Source organism: Oncorhynchus kisutch, linkage group LG17, assembly GCF_002021735.2.
Source record: "Oncorhynchus kisutch isolate 150728-3 linkage group LG17, Okis_V2, whole genome shotgun sequence".
Taxonomy (NCBI): domain Eukaryota; kingdom Metazoa; phylum Chordata; class Actinopteri; order Salmoniformes; family Salmonidae; genus Oncorhynchus; species Oncorhynchus kisutch.
In genome coordinates, this window is record NC_034190.2 from 41,711,356 (window position 1) to 41,724,097 (window position 12,742).

Below are 12,742 nucleotides of genomic sequence, written 5' to 3' on the forward strand. Positions count from 1 at the left end.
GTTTTCTGTTTCTTTGTTTTTGGCTGAGTGTGGTTCCCAATCAGAGGCAGCTGTCTATCGTTGTCTCTGATTGGGGATCATACTTAAGGCAGCCCTTTTCCCACCATTAGGTTGTGGGATCTTGTTTTCTGTTTAGTTACTGTTGCCTGAAAGAATTCAGTGTTTTTGTTATTTTGTTTGAGTGTTTTTAAATTAAAATCATGAACACTTTCCACGCTGCGCTTTGGTCTACTCTTTCTAGCACCAACGAGAGCTGTTACACAGGACACCTGAATGGATTTAACCCAACCCCTCAAAAAATGTGAGATCACAAAAAAGGTGTCACACCCTAATCTGTTTCACCTGTCTTTGTGCTTGTCTCCACCCCATCCAGGTGTCGCCCATCTTCCCCACTATCCCCTGTGTATTTATACCTGTGTTCTCTGTTTGTCTGTTGCCAGTTCGTTTTGTTAGTGAAGCCTACCAGCGTTTGTTCCCCTGCTCCTGTCTGTTCTTGCTCCTGTTTTCTAGTCCTTTCTGGTTTTGAACGTTCTGCCTGCCCTGACCCTGCCTGCCGTTCTATACCATGCCCTACCTCACTGGATTATTGACTCCTGCCTGCCCTGACCCTGCCTGCCATTCTGGACCTGCCTTTGACCTGTTGTTTGCCTGCCCCCGTACTAAAAATAAACGGTGGTTTCTTCGACACTGTCTGCATGTGGGTCATACTTGAAACCTGATAAAAAGGTATCTGGACCATTCTATAACATGCCATTTACATCAAAAATAGAGATTTGGTTGTAAAAAAGAGAACTTCTTCTCTACAATGACACCCTATTCCCTATATTGAGCACTACTTTTAACCAGAGCCCTATAGGTCCTGGTCAAAAGTAGTGCAATACATATGGAATAGGGTGCCATTTGAGACGTAACCCATTGGGTCAGCTGGTCCAAAGACAAGCTGGCAGGTGCACTTATGAAATACATTTATTTTGTAGGCTGGCCATATCTGCCAGTGGCCATACACCTGTTACATAGATAACATAGCCTAAATACCCTCAATCATACAGCCTAAACAATGTCTCATGCCTGACAGCTGGACTATGCATTGTAACTTACAGTAAATGTCCATACTAAGGAAATAGGGATTCAATGCACAGTGTGGGAGACAACGTATTTCTATAGAACTGTGCATTATATAATCAAGTATTTCCCGTGCGCTCTACAGCATAGCCTACACAGTAATTGTTTCCTCTCCCCTTACCTTTGTGCATCCCCGTGTATTTGTCCTTTATCACCGTCAACTCATAGATCTTCCCGAACTGTTCAAAGATGGGTTTCAAGTCCTTCTCCTCAAGATTTCGGGGTATCTGCCCGATGAAGAGCTTGATTGCATCGGCCTCCTTCATTGAGACAGTGTGGGATTGGAGCAACCCGTTGCGCACCGAGGATGGACACTGAAAAGGTGGTGAGAGGGAGCAGGAAGAACCTATAGCTCTTTGGACGAGTTAGAGATGACGGGGAAAAAATTCAACTCCGTCCTGGAGACGAGGAGAGGGACGATAGAGGAACAGATGAGAAGAAGAGCTCTAGACTAAATTATTAATTAATTCTTAAATGTATAATAACTTTAATTTTCTTTACAATTTTTTGAAGAGCAGGAGCAATCTGGTGTAGGCTGACTAACAAAAACATCACGGTCACCAGTTGGTATAGCTATGCAAAATATCTTGGAATGTTGAAATTATCATGAATTGCAATTATTTTTTACCTATAATGTTTTGTAATCTGTCCCCAAATTTGATAAATTGATTATAACCAATTATGTTCTCACTCAGATATATATGTATATATATATATATATATATATACACACACATATTTGTTTAAATATTTACATGAATGCAAATAAACATAGACATCGAAGTAGCCTACTCCTTTGTTCAACCGTCTATCGGTCTAAAAGGCTGGTTTAAACCCATAGGCTATACTGTCACGTTGTGTCAACGTATAGCCTCTTCGGTCCCTTTGTCAAGATGGGGTGACAATAACAATGATTTGAACATAATCTGTAATTTTACACCACGTCAATAGGACAACAAAAGAATCACCTACTATTTATCTATGATCCTCCTTCGTTTTAAGGTTCGTTGCTAGCTGAATCCCCCCTTTCTCCTCTGTCCCCTATCAAATCGGGTTTCTTTTCGGTTTGTGTCTATTCTCCAGTTCAATTCATTTGTCTAATGTAGGACCCCTCTGATTCCGTGCCTTGACAAGTTACCCCCAAAAGAGCGCACGTAACAAATCGAGCGACGTCCTTCTTTATCTATAAACATGAGCATGTGATGCTTTACCCAGTAGTTTTTTAGGTGTTATTTTTGTACAAACCCTGTTTACCACATTAAATACACACAAATTAGGATTTTATATAATAATGACAACCTCTGGGATTATTCAAGCGGTTGGTGGTTATCAGGATAGACTCCCTATTATCCAACACAGGAAATGGGAGGTTATTGCTGCCGCTCGCTCCCGCATTGGCTGGCTCTCTGTCTGTCTACTTAGTTGCGTTTGACGTCGTAAGCCGGTGTCTCCCTCCCGTCGATCTATTGCTGCCAAAGAGCCAGGGTTCGGGTCTGAAAGCGCGCTTTTGACTGCAACTACAGTATTGCTTCCGTACTTCTTGTTAACTGAATTACGTCTGTTTAAGACAATTCACATGTATTACCCTATAGAGAAGTAGAGAGATATAGTCCAAACGATGCCAGAGATGCGACCCAGTCGTTAAATATTTTTGTTCTAACGGTGCGTTCGTAAATTCCCTCTGGAGTTCCAGAGAGTGCTCAGGGTGCGCTCTGGGCATTCGTAAATTCGGAGAGCTGTCAGATTGTCCCTTCTTACATTCAGAGCAGAGCGCACACTGGATGTGGACACTCTGGCCGAGTAGGTTTGACCTGAGCGTTCTGACCTCAACCGCAGTCAAGCACCCAAGCTAACTGGCTAACGTCGGCTAGCTTGCTAGATACTTCCAGACACAAATGAGAGAACACTTTGACCACTTTACTCACCCTAGAGCTAGTCAGGCTGTTTTCAAGCTATCTAGAGCATTGATGACTGTAACTATGCTACTGGCAACAATTTAATTATGTTTTTTTGCCAGTGTTAACTGACACCGGTCATATGTTTGTAAATTCATCAATTAAAGGCCCTACATGGTCAATCCAAAAACTGCAGTGGCCATACAGTATTTACTGCATGCTGCCTATGCAGAAGTCAGAGCAAACATTATTTTGGGATTTAAACAGCAGAGCTGTTGTGAAGGAAGTTGTCAAGGAACTGAGTTTGTGTTTATACAGGACCTCCCACCGCCACCTACCATCAACCAATCATGTCAATCCGGCGATATACTGGAGCCCTCTGCATTATTAAAACATTTTGGAGGGCACGGTGATGCGGTACTGAGATCAATTTGCCCTCTGCATGCCTCCAGAGGCTCCACAATTGTGTCACACCCTCCATACGGAGCCTCCGACCACATTTTCGATTGCAGAATAAAAGCACATTTATGCTTGAATCTGGCACACTCAGATGAGAGTGCTCTGAAATTGGAATAGATAGCCAGAGTGAATTTATGAACGCACCCTAAATCTATGGACCCAGTCGTTCATTCTAAGTGTTCCATTGCCATGATGGCAATGTTCGTATCCCTTGCTTGCTAGCTAGCCAGGCAATTTTGGCTAATGCAGTCACTTGAAACAGTGCAGCCAGAATAACAGCATAATTAAATGAATCTGCGTTTGTTTAAACTGTTATCTATTATCTAATTAGCTGCATCTGCGTTTGTTTAAACTGTTTTCTAGTGATTATTTTGGGGATACATCCATAACAATGAGCTAATAATGTGTGATTTCGCCATGTATAGAACATTTGCTCTCTTGCCAGGCCACTTCTCAGAAGAGATAAACAACTACACAGCTAACACAATCAGTAACTGTGTGTGGGTAAAATCAATGGGAAAGCCAGAAAAAAAAGCCATATTACAATCTTACAGTGCATTCGGAAAGTATTCAGACCCCTTTACTTTTTCCACATTTTGTTACTTTACAGCTTCATTCTAAAATGGATTAAATTGCTGTTTTCTCTCATCAATCCACACACAATACCCCATAATGACAAATCCAAAACTGTTTTTTAGACATTTCTGCAAATCTATAAAGCAAAAAACAGATATCACATATTTACATAAGTATTCAGACCCTTTACTCAGTACTTTGTTGAAGCACCTTTGGCAGTGATTACAGCCTCGAGTCTTCTTGGGTATGACGCTACAAGATTGGCACACCTGTATTTGGGGAGTTTCTCCCATTCTTCTCTGCAGATCCTCTCAAGCTCGGTCAGGTTGTATGTGGAGCGTCGCTGCACAGCTATTTTCAGTTCTCGCCGGAGATGTTCAATGGGTTCAAGTCCGGGCTCAGGCTGGGTCACTCAAGGACATTCAGAGACTTGAAGCCACTCCTGCAATGTCTTGGCTGTATGCTTAGGGTCGTTGTCCTGTTGGAAGGTGAACCTCTGCCCCAGTCTGAGATCCTGAGTGCTCTGGAGCTGGTTGTCATCAAGGATCTCTCTGTACTCTGCTCCATTTATCTTTCCCTCAATCCTGACAAGTCTCTCAGTCCCTGCCGCTGAAAAACATGATGCTGCCATCCACCATGCTTCACCGTAGGGTATGGTGAGAGGTTTCCTCCAGACGTGGAGGCCAGAGATCAATCTTGGTTTTATCAGACCAGAGAATCTTGTTTCTCATGGTCTGAGTGTCCTTTTGGTGCCTTTTGGCAAACTCCAAGTGGGATTTCATGTGCCTTTTACTGAGGAGTGGCTTCCGTCTGGCCACTCTACCATATAGGCCTGATTGGTGGAGTGCTGCAGAGATGCTTGTCCTTCTGGAAGGTTCTCCCATCTCCACATAGGAACTCTGGAGCTCTGTCAGAGTGACCATTGGGTTTTTGGTCACCTCCCTGACCAAGACCCCACTCCCCCGATTGCTCGGCCAGCTCTAGGAAGTCTTGGAAAAGTCTAGGAAGAGTCTTGCTGGTTCCAAACTTCTTCTACTTAAGAATGATGGAGGACACTGGGGACCTTCAATTCTGCAGAAATGTTATGGTTCCCTTCCCCAGATCTGTGCCTCGACACAATCCTGTCTCGGAGCTCTACTGGCAATTTCTTCAACCTCATGGCTTGGTTTTTCTCTCACGTGCACTGTCAACTGTGGGACTTTATATAGACAGGTGTGTGCCTTTTCAAATCATGTCCAATCAATTGAATTTACGCCAGGTGGACTCAAATAAAGTTGTAGAAACATCTCAAAGATGATCAATGGAAACAGGATGCACCTGAGCTCAATTTTGAGTCTCATAGCAAAGGGTCTGAATACTTAAATAATGTATTTCATAAAAATAAAAAAAACATTTACAAAAATGTCTAGAAACCTGTTTTCACATTGTCATTATGGGGAATTGTGTGTGGATTGATGAGGAAAAAAATACTTAATACATTTTAGAATAAGGCTGTAACGTAACAAAATGTGGAAAAAGGGAAAGGGAAGTGGTCTGAATACTTTCCGAAGGCACTGTATGTGTTGTGATAATTGCGTTATTTGATCTATAACCTGTTAGTTCATATGCCTTCCGACCGTGCTATATAGGCCTAAGGCTGAGACAATAAGGAGACACAGTGGCAGGATAAATTCAACCACACCTTTGTTTCATCACAAAACCCGGAGAGCAACCTCTTTTCAGTGGCGTCCATAAAGCATATTGCAGGTAACAAACAGTTACATGACCTACAGCATGGTCAAGCAAGTTAATGTTTCAGACATTTTCAGACTACTAAACAGCTATTGATTTAGAACCACGGAGATTTAACGGAAGTCACAAAGAAAACAGGAGCTGCAATTCCAGCACCATTTCAACATCATCATTTCAACATAATCAAATCACCTGTTTAGTCTAATACAATGACAACTAAAATATACCAAAAACAATTAAGTCCAATGTAAGCTAAATAGGATGTAGCTGTCCATGGTTCTGATTTGTGTATGTGTGTGTGTGTGCATGCATGCATGCGTTTGTGCAAAAAGAAAAAACATGTTGACTCACCCTACAGTACATCTAGAGAAACACCAATGTCATCGGTCTATGACTGTCATACAGTACACACTTTTATTTTTTGCTGTCCTAGGCTACCTGGCTAAAATGCTTGCTCGCTAGCCTAACTTCCTTTCATGGGCAATGTTAGCTACTTGAAAATAAAGGAGAGCGGCACACTCTAGGAGCTCAGATGCAAACATTTTTATTACCAACGTTTCGACAGCCAAGCTGTCTTCATCAGGGTATAATCACAAACACTGCAGGGTGACTCGTTTATATAGTGTCAAAAGACACACAGGTGTCTGTAAATCATGGCCAAATGTGGCCTAATATCATTGGTTAATTCTCATATTAAAATGGCATACAAAGAACAGCATACAAAAAACAAATGGATAGCATACGATCATACATTTATTTTAGACTACACAAGCTTACAAACAATTACAATGGCAAAAGTCACAATAATCACAATAATGGCTTCAGATCAACAGCTTGGCTGTCGAAACATTGGATATTACATTTTTGCATCTGAGCTCCTAGAGTGTGCGGCTCTCCTCCTTTTCTACTCCGCTAGCCAGCACCTCGCCTAAATAGGTATGCGTTTCTTTTTCTTCTAGATTGCAATGTTAGCTACTTAACATTAGCCTTCTAGCTACATACTGAACTTCCAACATCTCAGTCCAGGGGCACAAAGTATGAATTTATGGTTGGATCAGAATTACCATTGTAATCATTGGCCAGTATGGAGAATTAAGTAAAGTGGCATGTCCAAATCCCTATCCATGGCTAATTTAGGAAAAGGGCCAATTTTTGCCAGCTAGCTAGCCACCTGAGGACAACAACACAATGAGATGCAACAATTCAAGTTATTTCTGTCAATGACGCATTTCTCTTGATGCGATTCAGATTCAGATCAACTTTATTATCCCACCAGGGGAAAATTCATTTGGTCATGTGCTTCTTCTGTATGTTGTAAAAGTGTTACATGGTCGCTGCCCATATCATTGCATAATGCAGAAAATACACTGGAGTTCAGGGGCTTTGCTTTAACAAAGTTAACCATTTTCACGGTAGTGTCCAAAATGTCTTTCAAGCTGTCAGTTATTCCCTTGGAAGCAAGAGTCTCTAGGTGGATGCTGCAGTTCACCCAAGTGGTGTTGGGAACAACTGCTTGCACGCGTATTACCACTCCACTATGTCTCCGTCATGGCTTTTGCACCATCAGTACAGATACCAACATCTTGATGCCACAAAGCCATCCAGTACTTTAAAAATATCCTTTCATGTTGTCCTGGTTTCCAGTGGTTTGCAGAAGAGGATGTATTCCTCAATTGACCCCCCATAAACGTAACGGACATATACAGTGCTTTGCGAAAGTATTCGGCCCCCTTGAACTTTGCGACCTTTTGCCACATTTCAGGCTTCAAACATAAAGATATAAAACTGTATTTTTTTGTGAAGAATCAACAACAAGTGGGACACAATCATGAAGTGGAACGACATTTATTGGATATTTCAAACTTTTTTAACAAATCAAAAACTGAAAAATTGGGCGTGCAAAATTATTCAGCCCCCTTAAGTTAATACTTTGTAGCGCCACCTTTTGCTGCGATTACAGCTATAAGTCGCTTGGGGTGTCTCTATCAGTTTTGCACATCGAGAGACTGAACATTTTTCCCATTCCTCCTTGCAAAACAGCTCGAGCTCAGTGAGGTTGGATGGAGAGCATTTGTGAACAGCAGTTTTCAGTTCTTTCCACAGATTCTCGATTGGATTCAGGTCTGAACTTTGACTTGGCCATTCTAACACCTGGATATGTTTATTTTTGAACCATTCCATTGTAGATTTTGCTTTATGTTTTGGATCATTGTCTTGTTGGAAGACAAATCTCCGTCCCAGTCTCAGGTCTTTTGCAGACTCCATCAGGTTTTCTTCCAGAATGGTCCTGTATTTGGCTCCATCCATCTTCCCATCAATTTTAACCATGATGCTGCCACCACCATGTTTGACAGTGGGGATGGTGTGTTCAGGGTGAGTAGCTGTGTTGCTTTTACGCCAAACATAACATTTTGCATTGTTGCCAAAAAGTTCAATTTTGGTTTCATCTGACCAGAGCACCGTCTTCCACATGTTTGGTGTGTCTCCCAGGTGGCTTGTGGCAAACTTTAAACAACACTTTTTATGGATATCTTTAAGAAATGGCTTTCTTCTTGCCACTCTTCCATAAAGGCCAGATTTGTGCAATATACGACTGATTGTTGTCCTATGGACAGAGTCTCCCACCTCAGCTGTAGATCTCTGCAGTTCATCCAGAGTGATCATGGGCCTCTTGGCTGCATCTCTGATCAGTCTTCTCCTTGTATGAGCTGAAAGTTTAGAGGGACGGCCAGGTCTTGGTAGATTTGCAGTGGTCTGATACTCCTTCCATTTCAATATTATCGCTTGCACAGTGCTCCTTGGGATGTTTAAAGCTTGGGAAATCTTTTTGTATCCAAATCAGGCTTTAAACTTCTTCACAACAGTATCTCGGACCTGCCTGGTGTGTTCCTTGTTCTTCATGATGCTCTCTGCGCTTTTAACGGACCTCTGAGACTATCACAGTGCAGGTGCATTTATACAGAGACTTGATTACACACAGGTGGATTGTATTTATCATCATTAGTCATTTAGGTCAACATTGGATCATTCAGAGATCTTCACTGAAGTTCTGGAGAGAGTTTGCTGCACTGAAAGTAAAGGGGCTGAATAATTTTGCACACCCAATTTTTCAGTTTTTGATTTGTTAAAAAAGTTTGAAATATCCAATAAACATCGTTCCACTTCATGATTGTGTCCCACTTGTTGTTGATTCTTCACAAAAAAATACAGTTTTATATCTTTATGTTTGAAGCCTGAAATGTGGCAAAAGGTCGCAAAGTTCAAGGGGGCCGAATACTTTCGCAAGGCACTGTACCAGGAGCTGTGCCAGGTCCACCTCGTCCGTTGACTCATCCAGCTGTAACGCATATAATTCACTGGCTTGTATGCGAAGCAGTAATTGTTTCAAAACATCTCCTGCCATGTCACTGATGCCTCGTGAAACAGTGTTAATGAAGGCACTGTCTGTATAGTTTTTTGGGGCCTTTTCCCCCAGCATTGTCCCAGCCATATCTGCTGCAGTAGGAAGAATTAAGTCCTCCACAATAGTATGGGGCTTGCCTGTCCTGGCCACTCGGTAGCTCACCATATAAGACCCTTTTAGCCCCTTCTAATGGTATCTGTTGCTTTTATACTACTCGAAAGTAGTCTTTATTCTCCAACAAACTCTGGTGGCTTAAATTTTTCAAATTGTCATGTTTCGTTTCTCAATGTCTGCTCAAGAGTGAAGGTTTCCCACGAGAGAGTAACGGTTCCTGTGAATTATTTGACTCGGCTACCTGTATTTAACATTGTGTTGTTATTTCGCTGAACATTAAATGGTTTCATTTTATTTTTGGCAGTGAAACGAGGCTACTCAGGCGAGAAAAAAAAACTCACCCAAATGTATAGCACCGTTGGAAAATATAAATGTACTGTTTGAAACTGTGAAAACATATATATATATATATTTGGTGTACCCCAGTTTTGGAATACCTGGGCTAGGCTTACAGACTAGAATCTGGGTTTAGGATTGTAATTCAACTTGGTTTGGTTAGCGAGATGCAGGTAGCCTATAGATCTTCATAGCCTAGGTAAGAAGTCAAATTAACGATTTAGCAGCTTGCTTATTTAACACGAAGAGAGAGGTGATTTTGAGGTAAGCGCTTCTGCTGCCCAATACTCTGCTGGAATAGGCTACTGAGGATGGGGTCGTAATTTCAATCACTCAATCATATATTCATAATATGGATATGAACTGAATAGGCCTATGCTCGTCAACAACAGACATTTTTATTTTACCCATAGCCTAATCTGATTGACCGTTACCTTCAATCTAAAGCATTCTACAACAGCTGATCGGCAATTGAGATAGAACTGTGACCATGTTCACAATTGATAACTTCCAATTTCATTAACTAAACATGGCCATTAATAATTGCATAATAACACAAGGCTACAACAACAATAAACTGAAGTTATAGGCTATTTATTAAATCTGCCTGCCAGCTCCAGGTTTTTTAATTTGATTTTTAATTTCACCTTTATTTAACCAGGTAGGCCAGTTGAGAACAAGTTCTCATTTACAACTGCTACCTGGCCAAGATAAAGCAAAGCAGTGCGACACAAACAACAACACAGAGTTCCACATGGAATAAACAAACATAGTCAATAGAAAAAAAGGGAGACTACACAAGTGGCAAAAATTGATTTGCAATGACTCCAGTGGTATCATAATGTCATAATATTTTTTATTGTATGAAATGGTGGGCTACAGTATCCTACATATGCGTATAAACCAATACACTCTCCATATTCAATGTCAGCTTCATTGTGGACTTTTCCCCATATCAGAAGCACGCAAGGGAGTTCCATACCTTCCATTTAAAATGTCCACCTGCGCAGTGCTCGAGACCTAAGAACCGAGTGTGCGTAAAACCCTTCGCTTGATATGGTTTTCTATAAGCAAAGTCGCCTTTAGAATGCAGTTTAAACAACCTCCGAGCAAATGTATCTCATAAAGTAGTTTTTCTGTGCATTGTCGCCTTATTTCTTGATGTGCATCAGTTCCAGCGCGTTAATACGTTCTATGGAAAAAGGTTGGAAATAGGTGTCTCCATAATGCCAATCTAAATAGCCTACCTACAACTGGTAAAAAGTTATCATGACTTGCGCTCGTACTGCTCCGTCTCCTCTCACTCACGTGACTCAGATGTCTGCTGCAGCGCTGACTCAACACACACACATTTGGGGAGTGATTCAGGCCAGAATTCAGCCTTTTGAAGCTAGTGATATCTCTCGCCATCTCTTCTTCCATGAATTAACATGGACTGTCAATGCAGACAAGTGTTTTTCTAAGGCCTCAAACTACCAACACGTCACATTCATGTCACGTGACAGTACACGTCATGTAGACGTAGTGTTCACGTTGTGTACACGTGACACTGAGACGTCACGTGTCAGTTTGCGTGTAAATTTATTATGAAAGACCTCCACTGTGTAGATATGCCTATTTGTCAAATCAATATGGACACAAAGGCTTATTTGTTGGAGGGAGCCCTATTCAGAAATAAGAGGTAGCCTAGGTCTCTAGTGGTGCGTTCAAAACACCTGGGAACTCAGCAATCTCCGACTTCAGTTGCGTTCATGAATAACAGTTTTTAATGGAATTGCAATTCAGAAACTCGTGCATCTTTCTCTGACTTTATAAACCTCAAAATCCCTCCAATAGTCCAGATGATATATAGCCATCTTGGCTATAACAATGATTAACTCCGCGATTATTTCTGCAGTCTACTATCCTATTGAAGGCCTTGCTCAGCCTCAACATGGTAGGCCTATAGGCTTATGAAAACATGCACTTTTAAATAAAAAGCAACTGTCATTATCACACATAAAATATGGTTGTTTTATTAAATGCTCCACAATTTAGAATATTAGTGGTAGACTATGCCTATAGCAAAATACCAAAAAGATAGATCGGTATGGGTCTATTCATAGACCCAACATCTTAACAGATAAACATTTTTTATATTTTATTCAGGAGAATCACATTGAATCAGGGTATTTTTCTCAGTGCAGTTGCGTTCTTACGCATAACCTTAGCCTACACAGAACCCGAAAACATCCCAGCATATTTTGATCACAGATCATGACAATGCCTGAACATTTCAACTACATTTTTCATTGATTTAGCCCACTATTGCCTACAGATTTGATACACACTTAGGTCTATAATTAATCTGGATTTGACAAACAGCCTGACTAGGATCCTTTGACTTCTCCCCGCGCCATATGTGTTCCTAATTTAAATAAAGATTAATTAAATAAAACATAATAAGTATATGACTGTCACCAATAGGCTAAAACAGCGTGGTTACACGTGTCTTCAATTCAGAATAATCTCTAAGAGAAAAAAATGTGTGTCTGATACACACAGGAGCTTGGTAGCTAGTTCTCAAAGACACTTCCATTTGAACCAAATTCAAGCAGAAACTCATGCCAAACCTGAATTAACATGTCTTTGCATTTAGAGCTAGTTAAAACAAAAGACTGGGAAACACAGGCAGATTCTAATCTAATCAACTCTGAACTATCCGCTGTCCTGTAACAATAAATCCATAGCACTTGGAGTACAATAAAATATTACAAAATACATAACTCTTAATGAACTCTTGAACAATCCAAACATGACAATTTAAATCACACAGTAACATTAATTTAATTGATTCACGTTTTCATCTGTCTTCACACCTTTCCTGGCGTCAGTGAATCCAGGACTTCGATGGGAATGTATCTTCTCAGAGATGACCACAGATAAGGTATGTTTGAACGTTGCGATAGCCCACAGATGGCATGTCATCCAGACAATGTCATAAATCACGATTGAGTCATCATGCTGGGCCTCGCACGCCAGCCAGTCATCAGTCGCGAGTATGTCTATCGGTCTCTCATTCTTCCACTACAGCAGTCATTTAGGGAAAACTAATTAAAAATCAAAT

General features: G+C 41.0%; 1 protein-coding gene across 9 annotated transcripts in view; it reads right to left on the reverse strand.

Annotated features, from left to right (window-relative positions):
* LOC109907681 (CUGBP Elav-like family member 3) overlaps positions 1–2,470 on the reverse strand; it is a 36,129-nt gene extending 33,659 nt beyond the window's left edge. For 3 of the 9 annotated variants that reach the window (XR_004203632.1, XM_031793836.1, XM_031793835.1), the window contains exons 1-2: positions 2,095–2,437; positions 1,244–1,520 (exon numbers count right to left, since the gene is read on the reverse strand). Coding sequence is in view for 7 of the 9 variants with exons in the window: in XM_031793836.1 (XP_031649696.1) it covers positions 1,244–1,388 (145 nt within the window). In the remaining 2 variants the exon portion in view is untranslated. Of the gene's footprint in view, positions 1–1,243; positions 1,521–2,094 lie in introns of all 9 variants that reach the window. The other 6 variants (XR_004203633.1, XM_020505797.2, XM_031793833.1 and 3 more) reach the window with 6 other exon arrangements.
* Between the last annotated feature and the right edge of the window lie 10,272 nt (positions 2,471–12,742).